At 41.6% G+C, this 24,863-nt stretch overlaps 1 protein-coding gene across 1 annotated transcript in view; it reads right to left on the bottom strand.

Moving 5' to 3' along the window:
• LOC106070137 (T-box transcription factor TBX20-like) overlaps positions 1 to 20,500 on the bottom strand; it is an 85,208-nt gene extending 64,708 nt beyond the window's left edge. Inside the window, exons 1-2 of the mRNA XM_056035371.1 lie at positions 20,013 to 20,500; positions 1,057 to 2,097 (exon numbers count right to left, since the gene is read on the bottom strand). Of these exons, the coding sequence (XP_055891346.1) occupies positions 1,057 to 2,047 (991 nt within the window). The 5' untranslated portion in view covers positions 2,048 to 2,097; positions 20,013 to 20,500. The remainder of the gene's footprint in view (positions 1 to 1,056; positions 2,098 to 20,012) is intronic.
• Between the last annotated feature and the right edge of the window lie 4,363 nt (positions 20,501 to 24,863).

Below are 24,863 nucleotides of genomic sequence, written 5' to 3'. Positions count from 1 at the left end.
TCCTTTTTTTCTAGATGGTCAAGATGAGTTCGAATATCTGGATTAAAAACTTAAATCTGGATTGAAAAGTTAGGTCTGGGTTGAAACGTTAAGTCTGGGTTGAAATGTTAGTTCTGGGTTATTATATCTAATTCATAAGAGACGTGTACACTTATTCCATCTGTTTCTACTTGATCTTAAGATCACTTTTACATTCACCTTCATCTAGGTTTATTCCCAACATTGCAATAACACGTAAACACACACACACACACACACACACACACACACACACACACACACATATACCTATTGGTTTTCAAACGTAAACAAGTGAAATATTTTTTAAAATCTTTTTATTAAAAAAGAAGATTTAACGGCAAGAATTTCGCACTTACAACTAATCTCTCAATAATGTAGAAGTTATTTCCCCTATTTGACATTAGACAAAATAATTAATTACCAAAAAATAATTAGCTGATAGGTTTGATTTTCTTTTCTTTTCTTTTTTTTTTTTTTTTTTGTTTTGGTTGATTCATGTTTAGTTTGGTGCAATTAATAATTACTTTTTAGTTTGAACTTGATCCGAGAATGGAGAAAGGAGAAATAATGCGTGCACTTATCTAAGAGGACTATACCCTACATATTTAGCCATATCTGTGAATACTGAATAATTAGTTTTCCTTATTGACATAAAAAAATAATTACCAGTAATTATTTGACGTATTGATTTATTTGTTTTATTGATTCATGTCTTGTCTCTGCCAATAAATAATTGTGTCATGTTTCAACTTGATCCAAGAGTGGGTGTGGAAAAATAACGTGTGCAAACTTTTGACCAGACAGACAGAAAGAAAGACTAACGGAAAAACTTGATATTAGCTTTGTAAAATCATACAAATACTGCAATTGTTTAGTACAACGTCACGTGATCTAAGTTCTTATATTTCTAGACTAGAGTATTGAATACATTTTGTTAAGGAATGGGAGAGAAACGAAGAATGCAGTTTTCCCAGCAACTCTATCATATGGCCTCTCAACCCTAAACGGATCTATATATATGTAAATTTCACTGACCTTCAGTAGAACTGTCATCCCTGTGATCACGGCATCGCATGTCTCTAATCAAGGGGAAGTAAGCCGGGCTGGTCTTCGAGCTGCTGCTGCTGCTGCAGCTTCCACCCAAGATGGCTGCGATGCTAAAGTTCGAGGCCTTCGGGGAGAGCTGGGCTGCCCTATGGGAGCCGTTCGCAGTTGCGTGGAGAAAGTGGGTGCCGGGTACATTGCACTTGGAGGTCGTCATGACCGCTTCGGGTTGCAGCGGATGATGGTGCTGCTTATGGTGTTGCTGGTGGTAGTGGTGTATGTGGTTGTGTGGCGTTGTAGGAGAAGGTGAGGAGGACGGAGACCCTGGAGGCGAGACGGAGGGCGAGCTGGCTGAGGAGTTATCACAAGGATAGAGGCGCCTGTTTTTCTGAGCATCGTTCTGATGCATGGCGAAGGTCTGACCGGAAGCGCTGGCGAGATGTTCCGAGGAATGGCGCACTTCAGCGTCCAATCTGTTGGAGCCTGACCGGCCATGTCTCGCTCTCTGGACGTTACATAGAGTCATTTGCGTGTCCGAGTCCTGGTCATCTAGTCTAGATGACGCTCTGGCTTCGGGGCTCATGTCCCGTGCAGAATGAAAGCCTGCCGAAGTGTTTATGAAGCAGCTTTCTTCACATTCGTCTGCACTGGCCGGAGAAATGACCACCCTCTGCGTGCTGGTCATAGGAGAAGACGGACTAGCCGGAGAAAGAGAACTGGGGGACATAGGCGACGCGGCCAGTCCGACGGCTTTGGGTTTACGGCTCACTTCGTGTCCAACTGCTGACCAGCTGGACTTTTTCACAATGTCAAACACGGCTGGAGCCGTGCCATCAGGCGAAGGCGTCGGTAGAGAGGCCTCAAGAGAATGCATGCTGTCCACGTCCATAGAGTATGTTCCCGACCCGCTGGGGCGCCGACACCGTTTTCTGTTTAGATCAGACATCAACCTCAATGATGAGGTGTCCACAGACAGGTCCATGATGTTCAGGCTTCATTAGTCGAAGTCACTTTTCTCCAGTACGTCAAACACTGAAGTGATGGAGAAAAAAAAAAAAAAAAGAATTATTAAGAAATGAGACTTTTAATTTGGTCACTATTATACTGAAGTTAGATTTAGAATATAGCAACAGATATATTGAAACTAAATTAAGAATATAGCAACAGTTTTAATAAATTAAATTCGGAGCAAAGCCACAGAAATAGCCGAATTTAGCACAGAATATAGTAAGGAAGACATGAAACTATAAATAGCTAGTTTTTGGTGTATCCGGAGTACACAATCAAGCAAGAGTTGATGGCCTTGGTATTTGAAGAAGTGTACGAGAAATTGTTGCACTGTTAGCACTGCACAAGTCCATTGATCAAACTCTGGCGTTGTTGAGTTGGCAACATTTTAATTCGAGTTGACGTTCTTGACACGTTCTTGATACGTTCTTGACATGTTCTTGACATGTTCTTGTCATGTTCTTGACATGTTCTAGCTTGTTGTGAAAATACCCAAAACAAAATTCGTCTCAGTAATTGTTCTAAGGTTAGATTAAATTTGAATGAACTTAGATTTCAACTATAGCAATATATTACTATCAAAGGAAAGTAGTTTTAAAATGTATCAGGAGTACAATATTATGAGCGATCATTCAAGTAAAGCGTCACTGTCTTCTATTCTATAAGGTAGGATACACTTCAAAGAAAAAAGATTCCTTATAATTTTCTTGTTTATTGTAGGTCTACATCATTTCTGGTTATACTTGGGTTATCGAGATATTGATAGGGAATCTTTTTTTTTTTTGGGGGGGGGGAGGGGTCATTGGCTAGTTTTGGTAGACCATTTCATGTATGATTTTACATTTCAAGTTTAAGTACCAAGTTTACTTATAACTATATAAACTAATTTTGTTGGGGCTCTCTTAAATCAGGTCATTGCCAGTAAAAAAAAATCTTCTGAGGATTTCGGGTAAAGGTTATTTTAAATATATGAAAAGCTTTTGAAAGCAGACGTGACCCAAAGCGCGCACGGAGGAAACATTGAGAAGATCTGTAGGCCAAGAAGCAAAGTTGCCAGGACTGACATGGACACAACAGAAGGGAATTTCCCAGAATGGATGGCGAGGTACTGTTACGGTCCTATTTGCTCCACTGGGAGTCAACAGGATTAAGTCAAGAAAGAAAGCCTAAAAGCTGACATACGTTTATATTATTCCAATGATATTTGTGCTGAGTCTGTGTATTAGTTCCAGCGGGTAAATCGGATTATTAAAACAAACATTATACAGACAATATTAAGAATAATACGTAAAGTTAAAATAAATGGGAAGGTCGATGTTAAATTACCTCAGACCTTCCAGGATTTCAAGTTTCTAGTCAATACTTGCAGATATGTTGAACATTATAACAAAAGAAATGGACAAGAATAAAAGAAAATAAATCCTAAAGTATCGAGTTTGTATGTTTGTGTACCCTCTACGAAATACAATTTGAGGAAAAGAAGCGCTGAGGGGGCTGAGGGGGCTGAGGGGGCTGAAGGGGGCTGAGGGGGCTGAGGGGGCTGAGGGGGCTGAGGGGGGCTGAGGGGGCTGAGGGGGCTGAGGGGGGCTGAGGGGGCTGAGGGGGCTAGACGGATTGATTTTGAAATCAGATAACGGACTTAAGTCCCAGTCATCCGTGACAAGTGCTGGACGGCTTTCAAGGCGATGGGACTCTTTCATCATCGATTCCCTCAAACGGAACAAAGACTCGGGGGGGGGGGCCTGTCATGGGGCGCTGGAGAGAAGGGACTGTTGAACAGACGGTGCCGCCCTAACATTGTATACACCAGTGGCTCACAGCTAGGATTAGAAATCGATAGCTAATACTTTATTATAACTTTAATATTTGTAGCTAGGCCTGTGGTAGCGTCTATGCAGCTGATACAGTATTTAAACTAAAGACATGATGGCTAGAATCAGCTTGACGGTTGGAAATATTTTCAGGGTGTCTAGAATCATTGAATTTTTATAGGGTTCAAATCCTGGTGATTAATTTAAATTTAAATGTCGGGATATTTAGGGCGCCCATGAGGCCACCAAACTCCAATAAAATGCGGTTGTTTGTTGTGCTGGCCACAAGACACCCTCGTTAGCAGTGGACATCAGAATCAGATGAACTTTACAATATCTGCCCTATAGATCGCAATGTCCAAGAGTGGAAATTTACTTTTAGACGCACTAGTTTCTATAACTTAGGATAGATGAATAGATTTGATTTGAAGTGGCTGGGAATCTTGCACTTCAATAGCAACAAGAACTGATATTGTTATTAACAAATCATGATCTGAATTCTGTTGAAATATAAGCGTCTATTGTTGCTGCAAGTAGACCCGATAGTAACATTGTTAAACCATAGACATTGTCGAACTGTCAATCCGAATCTCACATTGTTAAACTGTTAAAATGTAGACATACTCGAACTGTCGATCCGAATCTAACATTGTTAAATTGATGATCATAATATAATATTGTTAAACTGTAGAATGACATAGAAATAGAGCCACGGTGGACTAGGGACATGGAACATTAAATGTCACAACTAGAAAACAAAATATAATGAGTTATAATATCGATATACACTCACGCAAGCTCTACATGAAGGCACTACTCATGTCTGACCCAACGATACGGGACAAGGCTCTCTCCTTATACAAAACATACACGTAGTGTATATTTTTCCGGGACTACGGTCTTATACTTTCAACATTATTATAATACTATTATAGTAAACACTTATTTCAATATTGGTTGTAAGATAATGAATAGTAAAATTATTATTATTGGTATTATTATAGAACAGAACTAATATTCATTCTCTGGCACTGCCAGGGTCGAGCTTCGTCAAAGGGAAACAAAATTCATCCTAGTATTCTTTTAATGTCCACCGAGAAATTTTCTGGTGATGTGGCAGGTCTGTAGCAGTATCTCCCTTTGACAAATAAGACAAATCTTCTTTGGAAAGTTTAGGTCCTTGCTTGAATGTGTCTGCTAGTTGTTACTACCCCCCCCCCTCTTCAGCTGATATAACAACAAGGTATATGCTCTTCATAATTGTATTATTATTAATATTATTATTTAAAAAAGGTTGTACTTTTATTAGCGGCCCCGAAAGGAGAATAGCCGCTACTAATTTTGTGTGGTCTGTATGTCTGTCCGCCTGTCTCTGTCTGTTAGCCCGTCTTTCCGTCAGTCACGTTTAGATTTTGAAAAATAGAAAAGAAATTTCCAATCCGATGTAATAGTTTAGATCTTTCAAAGTTCTGTTGCAACGACTGCTTTGTTCTTATAGACTGAAGTCTGTAAGCAGTTTGTTTTTAACACAGAAATACACCATTTGTACTATTGCTATTCAATATTAATAGCAAGTACAGTAGATTATATTAGTAGGGGATGTTATTTTGAATTTTCTAAAATAATGTTATAAAAATCTATGACTAAATGAACTGTATTATTTCATACATATTACTTTCTTTTTAAATCAAGTGTTTATTTTTGTTGTGAAAAAGAACTAATGCAGCTATACCCGTCATGGGAAAAGCTTTGTGAAACAACCCTTAAAAAATCAGGAGACGGCGCCCCTTACACTACTCAATGCTATACCCTGGCAGAGACTGCGACGCCGATGACCCCAAACTGTATTGGCACTTGCCATTCCTTTGGATACATCATCTGCGTGGAGAGGGGGGAACTGATGTGTGGGCGACATCGTTCCGACCACAGCTAAAGCCCAGGCATTCATCTCATTTCCGTGAGATGATTCATAGTCGCCTTTGCGACTGAAGGAGGCCATCTAAATAGTCGAATATAATTTAAAACCACAATTAATCAAATATTATAAAATTGGAAAAAACAAACTTAAGACATCGAACCAAAGAGAAACGTTTCTTCTATTAAGCCTTGAATGAGAGAGTGGTCCTTAGCACAACCATCTATTAACTTTCTATTCAATAACATTAGTTATTGTTATTTATAAGATAAGATAATAACATTAGTTATTGTTATTTATAAGATAAGATAATAACATTAGTTATTGTTATTTATAAGATAAGATAATAACATTAGTTATTGTTATTTATAAGATAAGATAATAACATTAATAAGTCTCCTGTGGTTGCATGTCATTCAGACTAATAATACGAGAATATTTTCATTACTTTTGATACGAACACATCTCTTCTTTTTGTATGGCGGAGACAGGGTTGTAGTGGTTGATAGTTTGTAGTTGTTGATAGTTTGTAGTTGTTGATAGTAGTTGTTGATAGTTTGTAGTTCACAGCGTCTGACATGCATGCTGAAAATATTGAAACCTGCCTTTTAACCTGCCAGAGGGACTACAACGGGGGCCGATTCAGAGTTTGTGTTTTCACACAAACTATCTTTGTAACCTTGTTAACTACGACTTCATGAAATATTCAAAATACATTGATCACTTCATGAGCGTTGCCCTGGTGCTCTCCATATCTGTTCATCCTCGTGATCATCCTTACAGGGGCTGGAGTTTGAATCCCAATTCAAAATGAATCTAAATACAGTATGGAACTGTTATGGCCACCTCCCTCAACTGATCCACATCAGCGATTGGACAATATCGCCCTGGACAAGCTCTTGCATGAAAGATTCTTTAAATTAAATCAATGTATTTATTTATTTCTAGAGCAGTATCAGATGTCGGAGTTTCAACTCATTAAGCTACAAGCGCACACATTACACGACCAGCCAGTCTTACAAGCCAACCCATAAGTTGTAACTTCTGTTGACTTTTTTTTTTTTTAACGATGTGATATGGATCCACCCCATAACAATTAATGGATTGAAAATCATTTAATGACATAGCTTCATTTCATTGGACAAAGAGAAAAAGGGCCAAATGTATTCCAATATTTTGTTGTTGTAAACTAATAGAGTGTATCTGCCATTGAGGTCATTAAAGACTTGACTTGTGACTTCATTTCTCACACAGACGCACGCGAACTACAAACCAGCACAGATACAATTTCCAATGTGTTCTACCAATCCCGTTGAGATACACTTTATTGATTGTCATGTGTTTGTGATGCTAGATTCGACCTATAACACATATATACGTGCTTGTGTGGTTAGACTTGACCTATAACACAGTTATATATATATATATATATGTGTGTGTGTGTGTGTGCTTGTGTGGTTACACTTGACCTATAACACAGATGCATATGTGTTTGTGTGATTACACTTGACCTATAACACAGATGCATATGTGTTTGTGTGGTTACACTTGACCTATAACACAGATGCATATGTGTTTGTGTGGTTACACTTGACCTATAACACTGATGTGCTGGTGGGGTTAGATCTTATCATATACATTATGTGTATTTCCGTGTATAAATCAAGTCTTGCATGTTGATTAGGGACTTAAACTCTGATACGTTAATAGTTTCCCTGGCTGATTCAGGCAACCCGTTTCCTGCTAAAACAGCGCTAGGGAAAAAGAAGCACTTGTAAGAATATGTCCTAGAATGTTGAATGCAATATCGAATTGCATCTTTGTGTATCTGTAAGTATTTTATAAGGTGACGTTTTTTTGTATTTGTCAATGGTATAGAGTGTTTTCTCTCTTCTAGCTACTTCTACTCTTTAGTCTTCTGTACTGAAGTGTTTCTAAAGTTAGTCATTTTACTCACGGAGTTACTCAAGTGACTCTAGTCAAATGTAAATAGTCCATTATTATAAGCCTCTATTTTGCGTTTATTTTGAATAGTACTTGTGATTTTAAATGAATGCGTCCCAAAGAGAAAACGTAAAGTGTATGTTCTTTTGTAACACATTTTTTTATAAGCCCTAAAACTTTCTTTGATTCTTTAAAATTTATTTTGTCAGTGCCGGGTTTCTATGGTAACATTTAAATTTTAACACCTACACCTTTTGAGTCTGAACAATATTAAGTCTTTTAATATATAATTATTCTAATGTTCAGTTTCCATAGTTATATCGTTCTAATAATAAAGGAAGGTTTGTTTTTTGTACTTTTTTTTTTATTTTTTTATTTTTGTATTGAGGTTTAAGCCAGTAGGTCAATTAATGTATTGTTTTTGACCTATTCACTTTAGCAGGTAACCATTTCACACCGCAAAGTTATTCTGCAATCATTGTAATGGAAGACTACGGCTCTTGCATCATTTTATTATGATGTATGAACTGAAGAAGCACTATGGTGTTATTAGCTTTATATTTATGTTTTTTTTTCCTTCAATGGAGCCTTGGGTGGGTGTACAGAAGAAGTAAGTCTAAGATATTTCCCGTGACAGTTTCCAGCACTGAACATTCAAAGTTCTAAGAGTTTTTCCGGAAATAATTCACAACTTATTCGTCATGGTAGAGTTGTGATCGTCCTTGACATTGTTAATGTTGTATGTTTATTTCAAAATCTTTTCACTTTTCTTAAATTACACTTTGTTACAGTTTTCTGATTATATATTTACGTATAATTCTTTAGCAACTAGATGTCGCGGAATACAAGGTTTCGCTGTAATTATCAAATAAAACAATTAAACAAATAGATTAATACACAGAAACTTTAATGTACCTTACGGCATATATCACACACTGCACTCTCTACTTTTGACAACTAACACACTTCCGTTGATTCGCTCTTTTGTAAAAATAGATTATACATGCATACACACATTCACCCGTGACACTCTTCATGTTACATTATATAGCCCCGGCATTCTCTATATTGCTTTTTCCTTCTCTGTCTCTTACCGTATTGGATTGCTTAAAGTCAAACGGAACGTAAACATCGAAGTGTAAATAAAAAGCTGATACATTTTTGTTTGTAATAATTTTAAACTTTCTATTTCTCGACAAACATTCAATGAAATGACTTTTAATTACAAACTTAAAGATGAAAGGAAAAAAACGTTGATGTTTGTAGAAACATTCGACACAATGTGTTCATATGTTTATGTTTGTAGAAACATTCGACACAATGTGTTCATATGTTTATGTTTGTAGAAACATTCGACACAATGTGTTCATATGTTTATGTTTGTAGAAACATTCGACACAATGTGTTCATATGTTTATGTTTGTAGAAACATTCGACACAATTCGTTCATATGTTTATGTTTGTAGAAACATTCGACACAATGTGTTCATATGTTTATGTTTGTAGAAACATTCGACACAATGTGTTCACGATAAAAACAAAACAACTCTAAAAAAAATGTCAACCCATTCACGCCGGGTCTATACTAGTCTAATACTTAAACAACCATTTCTCTACTATTAGCCATGTAGGTTCCATGTATACTACAGTCTTTTTCAAATGTTTCAGTACCGAGAATGACTGTCGGGTCGTTTGGTACGCGCTTCGGACTGCCATTACGATGCCCGCTTCCATCCCAAGTCTTCCCGCAGGAGATTTCATCTAGGACGTAATAGACGTCATTTCTGAAACGTCCTTGAAGGAACGTCCGAAACTTATAAAACAAAACAAATCTTTCGAACTATTGACCTGTGTACCTACAAAACTTAATTGCAAAACTAATGCACCCAAATAGAATGTTGCTATCTGATGGCTTTGTACCGACAGCCGATACTTCCAACTTGCTTTCAACTACATTCAATAATGGCCACAAAATAGAAATATGAAAAAAAAAAAAGCTTATCTAATGGGAGAACTCCACATCTACAGTCACATCTCTGTAAGATTTATTTTCCTTTTTGGATATCAACCAAAAATAATTAAATTGCTACAGAATCAGATGACCTTTACATCACCTGCCTTAAAGACCACAAGGTCTGAAAGGGGATCTTAACTTACTTACTCTAACTATTTAATTAATCAATTGATTAATGTTTGGATTTCCTGTTTTACTAGGAACAATGACAAAACAAGAACACCAAAGAAGCAAAACAAACTAGTCATTGCAGCTTTAAAGATTAGACTTAGAATAGCTACATAGTATAAAATGTCTAACAGTCATTGGTGACACCATTAGAAAGCGGGGAACAACATAGTGAAGATACTGTTTTAAAACTCAATACTCATTGAACTAGTTTTCTAAATTATAGATGAGCTGGTTTTGATACTTGTGTTTTTGTAGCTAGCTCTTGATAGATCTGTAGCCGAGAAGATGTCAATGTAAGAACAGAAATGACTGTACCTGAGCTCCTGAAAGTTATAGTTCTGACTTTTCCAAGTCTAGCTTCTAGATCCTACTGTGTCACATGACAGGGAACACGATGTTGTATACAGCAGAGAGTAATCGAGGAAAGAAATGTTTCTAGACTGAATCAGTTTAATTGGGTTTCGGAATGATATCTGGCTTCATCATCTACTCATAAAATATATATATATATATAGGCTCTATATGTATATATAAACAACAGACTTGAAATACTATTTTGTCTCCCTTATATTTGTTTGATGCTAGAATTAGTCTGTAAACTATACTCTCATACTATGACTCGATCACAGGTTAAAGGTCACTTAGATAATCTTATGGATAATCTTGTGGTTCACGGAGCCTTATCTCATGCTTATGTTCTAACGGATGGTTACTGCATGGCCCTAATGAAACACATGACCTTTGAACTTGAAGGGTTGTGAAGGGGGCCGTCCGGGTACTTAGTACGTTAGAGATAGATAGCAGAGATCTCTAGTGTCAGAGTGTGATCTACATGTGTGTGTGTGTGATGAGCAGTGGAGTGATCTGTTTGTTTGGCTTATCTGTAGGCCCTATTTGTCGGATCTAGTAGTGGAGGATTTATGTTTGTGTTGTAGATCGATATACATAGATCTCTTTTTTTTATATTGTTTGTAACCTAAAGATGCCATCTCATTGAAATCGCTCCATACAGTATTATGCTTCGATGACTTTGCAATAACAAAACATGTCATGTTTTATACGTATTAGACTTTTGAGTTCTAGCCCAGACTTCCTGCTGGAGGTTAGAGGGGAGCCAGCGAGCAGGGTTCGAACTCCGAGTCATCGTAACGAATGGAGCGCCTATTACACGACCAGGCAGAGAACATTAAGACAATATAATATTAAGTCCAGTTCAGACTCAAATCATTTAATTATCTTTACATCCTTCTGCTGAGTCTTTTTATCTGAGAGAAACTAGATTGTGCTAAAATTAAAGTTAATTTTAATTATAAAATAATTTTTTCAAGGATTGGATTTAAATCTGCTTTTTACAGTCATTTCTTTTTTTTTTAACTTCAAAAAAGTAAGCCTGTTTAGTGTAGGAGTAAAAGTAGGTATATTTGATGACTATACGTAGAACCACATTTGAAAAGTAAGATTTACAAATCCTGCTTGGTAACTCGCACGCGGCGTTCCAGTACCACCTCATCGTGGTCGCCGCGTGAACACTCCGCTCTCCGGGAGTGGCCAAGGGTACTGGTTGCTTGCCACTGATGAATGAGCAGTCGGCAAGTGTAAAAGCAATGGGAGACCTAGGCCCTGAGTCCTTGTCGTGGTGGTCTCGCTTAACCCCAGCCTGAAGGAAGCGGGCTAGGAGGCCTGGGAAACCTCTTGGCTTTAGCGGACAGACTGCGGGGAACTAATGAGCAGGGCGCGGGCTGTAGCCCTGGCTGGCATGGGCGGAATGTCCACTCGGCAAACTGACTGCGTCGGCCGGGGCCGAGCTCTAAGTGGCGGTACCGCCCTGTCCGGCCAGACCGATCGGTTTGGTGCTGGAGCGGGTAGCCCTCTCCTAGGACTCCCAAGTCCACGGTGGGGAGGTGTCCAGCAACGGTAGAAGGGAGTAACCGATACCCCGGGGAGCACCTCGAAGGCGGGGAACTGCCACGGATGTGAGGTCGGGGTGAAAACAGCCTCCAGGCCGTAAGCTCGAGGACCACGGTGGTCCAACATTCAAGTCGTTAGCGCGACTGGCACAGTCAAAGTCCACGACAATACTGCCTCCGGGCGGTCAACTAGCGTTTGGATAAAGGCAACGTGCATACATCCCCCTACCCACTCCCCCCCACACATGTGCCTCAGCCTCGTACCTCTGGCAACAGAGCGTAGGTAGGAAGGAAAGCTGGCTAGAACTTTTTCGCGGCAATTCCAGATCCCACCTCATCGTGGTTGTCGCGTGAACACCCCATGTGGGGGTGGCCAAGTGGAACTGGTTTTTGATTACAGGTTTTAAAGGCCGGGTGATCAATGTAAAATAAAACAGCCACACGTCTCCGCCCCCCACCGAGTGGGGGAGCATGGCTAACTTAGTAGCCACTGTATTCGGCTCACAAGGCTGAGTACGGGGGTGAAAAGACCGGAGCCTAGCGTGCTACGAAACGGCGCGCCATAAACGTTGGGGGACCTCGGGGCCAGTGTTTCCGGAGACACCGGCATCGCACTAAGCCGCCACGCCGACGGCATTGGTAACGAACGTTGAAAGAGACGGTCTCCAAAATTTCCCCTCTCTCGAGGGCAAGCTCGCAGTGCCGACAATGGGTTCAGCGGTCTTGGACACCAGTCCAAGACATTCAGCTACTGTCTCAACGATTGGGACAGCCTATGTGTCTTACATGCAACCAGTCCGCCCCCCCCCGGGGCAAATTTCTCTCTATCTATGCAAAAGTCAAGTGTCGAAAACGCGGGTATGAGCATTACCGGTCTAACAGGCTCCGACCACACAACGGCAACGATAGGTTTGTGGTCGAAAAATGTGCTACTATCGGACAAGAAAACGCGGGAGGAAACGGTTTCCTCTGGATGTGAGACAGGTGGCCAGCATCCCCCGGGTACGACGCCCGGGCCCAGCCCACTAACTCAGAGCGCCACAATGGCCTCAAGCACATACGGTGGAGTCGTGCCCCACCAAAAGACCGGCAATATCATAGGATGTGAGACAGGTGGCCAGCATCCCTCGAGTACGACGCCCGAGCCCAGCCCACTAGCCCAGAGCGCCACGATGGCCTCACGCACAAACGGGGGAGTTGTGCCCCCCACGAAAACCCGAAAGGTGACCGTACCAGGAGGCAAGGCGAGAGGACGTGGTACACCCTCATTCACCAGAACCCGAAAGGTGAACGCACCAGGAGGCAAGGCAGGGGGGAGTGGTGCCCCCCCACCCGGTTACGACCGAAGCAAACAGCTACGGATTATCCACCTCAATCTGAATCGGCAGTTCTCGCTGAAACGGATCGAGGTCTATACGATAGCAGAGCAATACGAGGCAGATGTCCTATTGTGCCAAGAGACTTTACGCTCAGACGAGGGGCCACCTCTTCTTTACGGCTTCACAGCCTACCGGTGTTCCTGCTCGAGGTGCCAGGTACTTGTAACGTTCGTACGTAATACGCTTACAGCCCGAGTAGTGGAATCCAGCGCCCCTGCGGGACCCGGTGGGACTGACACTTTGACAGTGGAGGTGTACAAACATGGTCAGCGATTCACATGCGTAAACCTATACAATCCACCTAAGTCTGAGTTGCAATTCAAACTGCAAGAGCCTTTTGGTACAAGGATGATCGTTGCGGGTGATTTTAACGCTAAGTCCCCAATGTGGGGATGCGCGGACTCCGATGTCCGAGGGCGCCGACTACTTGAGATATGTGACGAAACAAATCTGGTTGTTTTGCAGGGCAAAGACAGCCCCCCGACCTTTCTGCACACCGGGCATGGGGGTATGTCGCGGCCAGACTTGTCCCTGGTGTCAACTGACTTAAGGTCACAGTCAAGAGTGGACGTGCTCAACGACGTTGGGAGTGATCATCTGCCGGTCTTGGTCACAATCGAACTCGGAAAGCTCAGCGTGAGTACCCCATATACAGAACCAAAATGGGTGTATAAACGTGCTAACTGGGATCTGTTTAGGAGTGCATCGGATGTAGCTCTGGACGGATTGGATATCCAAGCAGATTGCATTAACCGGACTTACGGACTCTTTGTCGAAGCCATCTTAGGTGCTGCTCGAAAAGCTATCCCAAGGTCCTACGGGGGGCGCAAGTTTAGTCACTTTTGGTCTCCCGCACTGGCACGCCTAATCCGACTAAGGCGGGCTGCACGCAGGCAGCATAGTCGTCGAAAAACCGATGAAACCAGAAGAGCTTACAACAAGCTAACGGCGGAGGTAAAGGAAGCCATTGCGGAGGGTACGAGACAGAAGTGGGCAAAGACATGTGCTAACCTGGATCTTGCGGACGGACGACAGGCATGGAAACTTCTCAATAACCTAACCAGGGCGAAAGAACCAAAAGCAGCTGCGCCCCTGCAAACGGCCCAAGGCTTGGTGGTCACTGACTCTAAACGGTCGGACGCTCTAAACCATGCCTTTGCGGCCATCTCTAGGACGGGTGAAAGGAGCGAAGTGTCGAAAGCTCTAGACAGCATCAGGAAGGCGAAAGCGAAACGCAGATATGTCTATGGTGAGGATGAGACGAGCACATTCATCAACTCTTTTACCTACGGAGAGCTAGAAATTGCACTTCGGAAGTGCAAATTGCGCAAGGCACCGGGGCCAGATGGGATCAGCAACGAAATGCTGAAACATCTCGGTCCCATAGGCAGAAGGAAACTGTTGGATTTGATCAATCGTACTTGGACTAAGGGGGATTTCCCCAAGGCTTGGCGAGTGGCAACGATTGTTCCCCTGCTCAAAAAGGGGAAAATCCCAGATCGTGCAGAAAGCTACCGACCCGTCTCGTTGACGTCCAACGTCGGGAAGGCGGCCGAACGCATGGTCAACAGAAGGCTCACATGGTTTCTAGAAACGAAGGGTCTCATTGCTCCTGAACAGGGCGGGTTCAGGAGGCAACGAAATGCGATCGATCAAGTGACGTTATTCATGCAGAAAGTGGCGGATGGCTTCCAGTGGGGCAACACAAATCGACCTGGTCAGTCGACGCTAGCGGTATTTATCGATCTCAAGCAGGCCTATGACAGAGTATGGAGGCCCGGCTTGTTGTTGAAACTGATGAACTTAGGTGTCGGTTCATATATGCTTAGGTGGATCCAAAATTTCCTCACGGAAAGAACGGTACAGACTCGTGTTGGTAAGCACTTGTCGAGGAAACTTCCACTTGAGCAGGGGGTGCCGCAGGGATCGGCACTCAGCTGTACGCTGTTTTTGGTCTTTATCAACGACTTGCCGGCTCTTTTGAAATGTCAGAAGCTGTTGTTTGCAGATGATATCGTGTTGTGGGAGTCAGGGAGAGACCGTCAACAACTCATTGACACTCTCCAGCAGGCATTAACAACTATATCCTGTTACGCCAGAATGTGGAACCTTGAGGTAAACCACTCGAAGTCGGTTTACTCATGGTTTACGCTGGGCCGTGATATATTGAAGGAACCTGTCGAGCTTAGAATGGATGGCAAGATTCTGGAATGGGATAAAAAGCCCAAGTACCTTGGAGTAATTCTCGATCAGAAACTGACTATGTGCGATCATATCCAGCAGGTAAAAGAAACAGCTTCCGAGAAGCTGAATATCGTAAAGAAACTAGCTGGAACGAAGTGGGGAGCGAGAGCTGACGTGCTGAGAGGACTGTACATGGGTGCAGTACGCTCTCACATGGACTACAGTCTTCCTGTTCAGGTCTGGGCCTCGCAAACGACCTTAGCAAGCCTAGACTCTGTTCAGAACCAAGCCTTAAGACTAATCTGTGGAACCTTTAGGACAACGCCAATTGCCGCTGGCGAAGTTATGGCAAACATCCCACCGTTGAAATTGCGCAGAGAACGAGCCGTCATACTAGCTCACGAGAGATATATGCGGCTGGAAGATGGATGCCCACTCAGAAGTCTGGTCGACAACTGGGAGGGTAGGAGACGTCTCAAAAACCGGCCTTGTTTCATGCATGTGGCACGCGGGCTGGTCAGAGAGGCGAATCTGCCGGTGGAGCGGGCTGCTCTTTCCCCGTCCGGTTCTATCTTCCCGATGGAGGCTCTCGGCATGCCGACGATACGGAAGAGCCTACTTGACCCAGTGGTGACGAAGCAGAGTCCAACCACACGGCTACTACAAGCAGCCAGAGAGACTATCGCATCATATCCAGCCGGAGTAACCACCATCTACACAGACGGTTCTGTGCGGACGCTCGAGGGAACTGTGAAAGCTGGGTACGGAGCGGTAGTTCGACTCTCTGGCAATCCCGAAAGTGACGAGCTCAGTGGATCCTGTCAGCAGAAAAGCAGCCTCGAGGCTGAACTCGAAGCAATGTTCCAAGCACTGGACTGGGTGGCTACGATGGTACGTAACGGGACTGCGTCAGCGCACGACATAGTCCTTTTCACGGACTCGGTGGCCGCGCTGGAGGCCATAGAACGGCTGGATGAAGGTGCTAGAAGGGTATGGGACGTCCTAACGGTCGGAGGGCGTCTCCTACGATTCGGCGTGAACGTTACTTTGCAATGGGTGCCCGCCCATTGTGGGGTGGTCAGCCACGATTTGGCTGACCAGCTCGCGAAAACCGCGGTCGCAACGGCGCTCGAAAATGATGAACCGTACTCATATGAAAGTGTACGATCCCTAGTCAACCAGCGCATGTTGACACTTTGGCACGACAGCTGGGATTCTTCGGACAAGGGGCGTGAGCTTTATCGGGCAATGAGGAGACCAGACAGAAGGGATGCATGGTGGCAACTTAATCGTGCGGAACAGGCAGTCCTAGCCCAGTTCCGGGTCGGCCATTGTCCAATTGGTGCTTACCTCGGACGATGGAAGGAGAACTACGACACACGGTGTCGCCATTGCATGGAGGACGATGAAACAATAGAACACATTCTTTACGAATGCAGAGTTCTGCACGAAGGACGATTGGGACAAACTATAGATAGAGAGATTACTGGTTCATGTACGACACAGAGGCTGTCCTTGTACGGGGACAAGGCAACCTTAAGACTCACTGCTCGCTTCCTCTCACGTGCTCTAAGGGAGTAATTCTCAGCATGTTTTTCGTTGTCAATGGGGTTTCTGACTCGGTAACTCGCAACACATGTATGTTATAGTTGTAATTTTGTGTGTTACACAATATGAGTGTCCGACTGATCCTCAGTGTCGCCTACGAGTTTGTGTGTAGCGTAAACTCTCTTAATTATCCAGCCTTTACTATCATGGTCAGTGAGACTTATTAGTAACACTTTTTTTTTTGTCATTTCCTGACGTTATTAGCATGTCATGGTCATTCTTCTATCTTTGTTCTACTTATATATCAATATTTTCAATATAACGCTATTTGACACTGTAACGTTGAACAGTTTATATCAGACTTATAGATCTACAGACCGATGTAGACAACATTATTGAGTGATGGACATTTTTACTATATAACAATCATTACAAAAGTGATCGTTTGTTGAAAGTGAAGTCTTGGACTTAAAGAAGTGTAGATTTCTCGCCCAATGAGACTGATGTCTATATAAGGTGTAGTTATAACTAATATTATACGGGACCAGGAAACAATGGCGTAAGAATTGTGAAAGGATTCTTGGTAACTTTTCCAAACAAATAATTTAGATCTAAACTTCTTCAGTTTACTAAACTCGTTGCGGGATTTAAAAATCTAGTTCAATAACTCGACATAGCGCTAATTAAGAATCAAATAGTTTATAACCAAGGTAATGTTTACGTTAATCAGCTGGAAACCCAAATAATTGTTATATGTAGGTTAATAAATCAAGTAAGTGTATAACGAGTATTGAAGAACAATTTATAGACTTTAAATATGTTAAAGAAATACACGATAGATAGATAGATAGATAGATAGATAGATAGATAGATAGATAGATAGATAGATAGATAGATAGATAGATAGATAGATAGATGGATAGATAGATAGATAGATAGATAGATAGATAGATAGATAGATAGATAGATAGATAGATAGATAGATAGATAGATAGATAGATAGATAGATAGATAGATAGATAGATAGATAGATAGATAGATTAATTGATAATAGACATATTTATAGAAATACTACCTACGAGATACTGGGTTACAAAAATACCATCAGATAAATATTTATTTCTCTCTATAAAGTACAGAGGTTTCGAATCAAAAGAGAATTAGGTCCTCACGTTTCTACTTGTATACAGGTCATAAATGTATAAAGGTTTAGTAAGGTGGCTCATTGAAATAGAAATGGTTTACAGAAGGTTGTTTGGGGGGCCGAATTTTAATGTCATTTTCTTCTACTCCTTCTTTTAGGGAGGACAAACAAGAACAACAACTTTTCTTGACTTTCTAATTGTAAGTCTGGAGTCATTGAAATGTTGAAAAGTATTTCGTTAATGAAATTTTATTTTCTAAAGAAATAGCTCCAATTTCATTACTGAAGAAAGCTCAGTCTAATTGATGTGACTTCTATCAGAAACAAAATCTGAACACAGACATTGGAAGATGATGTTGACACGCAATATTTTCTGTGATCTCACAGACTTTTAAAAACATTCAATTTTCGTACAATGAGTGGCGATGGTATCAAATTATTTGCTTACACTAACTGGTCCCTCAAAAAAAAAGTCTAAATTAAAGTTAGATGCCTTTGAAGAATATTTAGGTTGTAATGCGCATTGAACAAAAACAAACGCATTGGGATGGAACCCATTCCATTTACAACGATTATGTACTCACTCGCCACACAGTTCTGGTCTATGTTAAGTGGGCCCACGTTAAAAGTCTCATTAGAAGTTCACATTATTTTATGTTAAGACCAGTCTAGACACCAGAATAGACATTAGAGTAGACACCAGTGTAGACAGTAGCACTCATTTGTACCATGATTTGGAGACTTGACACATTGTGAACTATTGACAGCAATAGAAGATCTTTACAATTGTCCTGACACTCTAGGAGGGGAGAGATATAATAGGAGTAGTGGTAACTAGAAGATGAACAATAATACTAATAAAGTGCTACTGCGGCAGAATAAACGCACACACACCCACACAAAGATCTAAATGAACACAGTTAAGAGGATTACAAATATTTTGTTTCACTTAACGAAAAAAAACAACCGTCAATGCTCGAACACATCCTCCCTAACCTTGATGGCCAAGCTGTTGTTTGATGGCCAAGCTGTTGTTTGATGGCCAAGCTGTTGTTTGAACCTGTATGCCTTACATTTGTCCTGTGCTACTTAGACATAACAGTATTACATGTTGGTAGAGTCTGACTGGATCACGGAGTCTGATTGACAATAACATCTCTCTTCTTTTCATGTCAAATAAGTGCAAGATATAGTAATAGAGCCAGGAAGATATTTTATTATTATTATTATTAATTAAAAAAAAACAACTTTTTGTAGCCTACTTATCTCACGGACACACACACACACACATAGAAGCATTATTTTTTTAGTGCAAGAAGAAATGATGGTGTACTGAGTCAATCTATTTTAATGTTTAGTGTTTCCAATACAAAGATATTATAACAATAGGCGTTGAAAATTAAAATAAATTTGACTGCAAATTCTTTGCGTACCGTATGTGAAAAAAAAAAGATGTTTGGTCTATTTCTGTACATCACAATATTGTAAGTTAAAACATGGCCGTGTTCTGTAGACCAATTTGAACCTGTCAGGTAGAGTAGTGCTACTCAGTGTGTAGACCTGGGTTAGGACTCGCTTCATTCTCTTTACAACATTTTATAACATGCAAATTTTGACGATGATTTGGTTTTGTGTTTTTTTTTCAAATTGTAGCCTGGCGCTGTTAGCTGATTACAAATGAATACAATGTGGCATTAAAAGACAAGTCTGAATCTTGGAGATTCTAGTTTTCAATTTTTGATGAAAATATTTTGTTACGATAGTCTTATAGACCTCTGTCTATATAGTGTAGTTATATAAACTGTATATACTCTTATAAATGTAGCTACGCTATAAATGAGTCACTTCTATTACAATTAGAATGATAATATTGCAAGATACGTTTGTAGAGCAAGTATAGATTTGATCAAGTTCAAACGTACCTGAACAGTAACGCGTATCATCCGAAATGTCCAATGTTTGGTTAAAGATCAAATCCACGAATAAGTCAAATATAGATGAATTGTTTGAACTGAATGTATTTGAAATCATCAAGGTGAAAGAACAATTGTCGCTACTTAGCAAGACTTCCGTTGAACCTGAGGACACAGGAAAGTTCACTGGATCGCGACACTAGTTCTGAACACGATTCTTTTGGCTGTTTAGACTTTAAACCAAGCCACAATCGCAAGCAGAAGACTTGACAACAAACTCAAGAATTCATCTCAGAGCTCCTGGAAGTGGAACAAGTTGTAATGTCGTCAGAGGCAGAACTCGGGGAACAATGTTCTCGTACTCCTGAGTGTGTTTACATTGGACTGGCGACTGCTGGTGTCGGTGCAGAGTAGGGGGGCGGTCCGATGAAGGAACTGAAAGAACGAACTGTGGAGCATTCCCAGCCAACGTCGCTGTCCCGAGAGACGGCCTCTTGTCAATCTTCGTGTCCGGGACGATGTTTTGAGGGGAGAAACGGGGAGGGCGCTATTGGCATTTTTTTTTAAATACATACTTTCTATCCTCATTCTTTTGAAAACGAGAAAAAGGTCTTGGGAAGGAGAGATAAGTGGAAGTGTAAGAGGAGAAAGGTTCCCTATACCCCCCCTCCATTTTCTCGTTCCTTGGTGTGCCGCTGTGTTCCTTTTTAAACGCCCACTTTTGACCAGATAACTAATGGCGATCGTAGAGCGCGAGTGAAGGCAGGGCGAGTCATCAGCTGTCAGCGAGAAGCGAAAGGCGGGGCCACGATCGAAAGTGGGTGGGAAAAGAAGAAACGACTGACGTGAGGCAGTCCCCAATGGGAAAGAACGCGTAGTTGACTGTTTAGAAAGAAAGAGGGGGAGGGGGTGACATTGTTCATTTAGTAAATTGACATGTAGAAGAGGTACTGGCCTGCACAGGATGAATTTCACCACCAAGCTGGGTGTTAGCATTCAGTTCGGTGTGAACTATACACTCAGACTTACAGACAAAAGGTTTTGTGGAACGCTTTAGACTTTAGAGAATTGGGGACAACATGATAGGTGCTGTAGTGTTTGGTGCTGTAGTGTTGGGTGATATAGTGATGGGTGCTGTAGTGCTGGCTGATGTAGTGATGGATGCTGTAGTGTTGGGTGATGTAGTGTTGGGTGATATAGTGTTGGGTGATATAGTGATGGGTGCTGTAGTGATGGGTGCTGTAGTGATGGATGCTGTAGTGTTTGGTGCTGTAGTGTTGGGTGATGTAGTTTTGGGTGATGTTAGTGTTGGGTGATGTAGAGATGGGTGCTGTAGTAATGGGTGCTAAAGCGCTGGGTGCTGTAGTGTTTGGTGCTGTAGTGTTTGGTGCTGTAGTGTTGGGTGCTTTAGTGCTGTAGTGTTTAGTGCTTTAGTGTTTGGTGCTGTAGTGTTTGGTGCTGTAGTGTTGGGTGCTGTAGTGTTGGGTTCTTTAGTGTTTGGTGCTGTAGTGTTGGGTGATGTAGTGTTTGGTGCTGTAGTGTTGGGTGATATAGTGATGGGTGCTGTAGTGCTGGCTGATGTAGTGATGGATGCTGTAGTGTTGGGTGATGTAGTGTTGGGTGATATAGTGTTGGGTGATATAGTGATGGGTGCTGTAGTGATGGGTGCTGTAGTGATGGATGCTGTAGTGTTTGGTGCTGTAGTGTTGGGTGATGTAGTTTTGGGTGATGTTAGTGTTGGGTGATGTAGAGATGGGTGCTGTAGTAATGGGTGCTAAAGCGCTGGGTGCTGTAGTGTTTGGTGCTGTAGTGTTGGGTGCTGTAGTGTTGGGTGCTTTAGTGCTGTATTGTTTAGTGCTTTAGTGTTTGGTGCTGTAGTGTTTGGTGCTGTAGTGTTTGGTGCTGTAGTGTTGGGTGCTGTAGTGTTGGGTTCTTTAGTGTTTGGTGCTGTAGTGTTTGGTGCTGTAGTGTTTGGTGCTGTAGTGTTGGGTGATGTTGTATTGGGTGTTGTAGTAATGAATGCTATTGTGTTGGCTGCTGTAGTTTTGGGTGCTGTAGCGTTGAGTGCAATAGGATGGTTGGGGTTAGGATCCAATATGGATCCTGTTCGGGGCAACATGATGGATTGATGGGTCCCGAGGGATAAAGTCTGCTGATCGGACACTAGGGGAAGCAATCATTAATATAAAACAATGGACATGAAAAGCAAATAGACTAGTATATCAGCAGCAATGTATGCAAGTGAGACCTGATAGACTAGTATATCAGCAGCAATGTATGCAAGTGAGACCTGATAGACTAGTATATCAGCAGCAATGTATGTAAGTGAGACCTGATAGACTAGTATATCAGCAGCAATGTATGTAAGTGAGACCTGATAGACTAGTATATCAGCAGCAATGTATGCAAGTGAGACCTGATAGACTATAATATCAGCAGCAATGTATGCAAGTGAGACCTGATAGACTAGTAAATCAGCAGCAATGTATGTAAGTGAGACCTGATAGACTAGTATATCAGCAGCAATGTATGCAAGTGAGACCTGATAGACTAGTATATCAGCAGCAATGTATGCAAGTGAGACCTGATAGACTAGTATATCAGCAGCAATGTATGTAAGTGAGACCTGATAGACTAGTATATCAGCAGCAATGTATGCAAGTGAGACCTGATAGACTAGTATATCAGCAGCAATGTATGCAAGTGAGACCTGATAGACTAGTATATCAGCAGCAACGTATGCAAGTGAGACCTGATAGACTAGTATATCAGCAGCAACGTATGCAAGTGAGACCTGATACAAAGACAATCAAAAATTTACTAAATACTTGGGAACGAAACATTCTTAGGAAAATCTATGGTGCTATACACGCACTAACCATGAGATATTCAATTGTATGAAGACCCACCGATAGTGACAGGAATAAAAAAAGAACAGACTACGTTGGGCAGGTCACCTTAAAAGAATTCCAGATAACAGAGGAGCGAAAATTGTATACATGCAAAAAAACAACAACAAAAGGCAGGTGACCAAAAGCAGACCCCGACTGCGATGGATTGATGATGTAGAGACAGATCTACAACAGCTTGGGATTCGGGTGTGGAGACGAAATGCTCAGAAGGGATCTGAATGGAGGGATGTATTGAAGCAGGCCAGAGCCCTCCATTGGCTGTAGCGCCACTAGGATGGATGGATGGATGGATGGATGGATGGATGGATGGATGGATGAATGGATGGATGGATGGATCATTTGATCACTATTTGTCTCTTCTCCAGTCAATGATGACAGTTCTCCAAACTCTGAAGCGCACGTGGCGGCCAGAGAGTTGGACTGGTTGTCCATGTATGTTTGGAAACATTGGATTGAAAGTGGCACGTGCTGCTTATATGTGATGTATCCATTACCACTTCTAACAATAACAATTACTGGTACAAATTAAACAAATACAAATCATATCCAGTGAGCGGGGTGGTATTAAATCCAAAATGTCCTATATTTTACATGGTCCTTTCAAACCAATGTTGGATATAGACCTAGATCTAGATCTCTAGCCAAGTTTAGATTTATTTCACTTTTTACTTGAGAAATGAAAGAACGGTCAAACTAGAGTTTTCCCCGTGTGGTCAACTAGCTAGTAATTCTTTTCTCAGCGATATTCATCAACCCCAATGAAGTTATGAATTGAATAGAGGTATTGTAAAAAAAAAAAAGCACAATATTAAAAATACTTTTAAAAAAAAACAGCATATATTGTTTATGTATCTCTCCAGGTCCGGAAGTGTCTGGTAATTATGAAACTATTGTCGTTTGTGTGTACTTGGCCCCGCTTGTAAAAAGTTTAATATTAGGTTACTTTTTAATTGTTTTTCCTCAAGGCGTGATGATCTACCGACTCATGGTCATCATTAATAAAATAAAAACACAAACTTTATAAACAAGGTGTACTGTCATGTAGTTTAACTTCTCATGTTGGCTCCAACATAATTTTTTACATTAACCTTTTCTCGACTGTTGAACAGGACTCCCGTCTGCTCCTTTCTCAGTACTTATTGAGTTATTGCCCCTGAGCCCCCTTGTCAGACTCTGACCGATCCCGGGGTATATACGAGTTATCGGACTTTCACACACTCACACTTGCGTTGACTCAGACGGCTCGGGAGAGCACTAATTGCCGCTCCGTTACCAGCGACGATAACCGGCGACACCGGACTGGCACTGGGTATTGATAACCCGGTGGTTAGGTCCCCAAGGTAACATCATAATTATCACAAATAAAAATACCACCAAAAAAAAATGTCCGCCGAGTGGAAGAAAAGAAACTGACCAGTTTGAACCTGATTATCTTCTGCACGTCCAATGTGAAGCATCGCCCTAGAAGGGCGGAAACTCCATAACACAGGTCTCTAGGTGCTAAATCATCTCCCCTTTATCAGATAAGAACATTTTATCGATAATCTGCCTTGCGACATCAGGTTGTATGCAGTATAAGATACAAACAAATTGGTTGGGGATAAGTAAACACCTTCAACTTTCATGCACATTAATTCAGTCACTTGACTGATTGACCTTCTCTATTATATTTCGTGTGTGTTGAGGAGTTTGTCCGTTTATATGTTTTGAAATACACTATAAAGAGATTAAGGCTTAATTCATTGCTAAGTACACAACTGTTGAATGAGTGCCTAGACTTACATCCTCCAGCGCCGTTCCGTGAATTGGGCGGCAAGCTCTTTCCACTTGAGATCGGCCATAGGCGCCTTCCACAGCCTCTTTCCAGCTGGTGCTCTCGGATTTTAGGTCTTCTAAGATGGTAGTAAACTAAAGTACCCTTTCGGACTTGCAATCTATGTGGCAGATG

This window comes from Biomphalaria glabrata, chromosome 7, assembly GCF_947242115.1.
Source record: "Biomphalaria glabrata chromosome 7, xgBioGlab47.1, whole genome shotgun sequence".
Lineage (NCBI taxonomy): Eukaryota > Metazoa > Mollusca > Gastropoda > Planorbidae > Biomphalaria > Biomphalaria glabrata.
The sequence above is the reverse complement of the archived record's forward strand: the minus strand, read 5'-3'. Positions and strand labels throughout refer to the sequence as shown.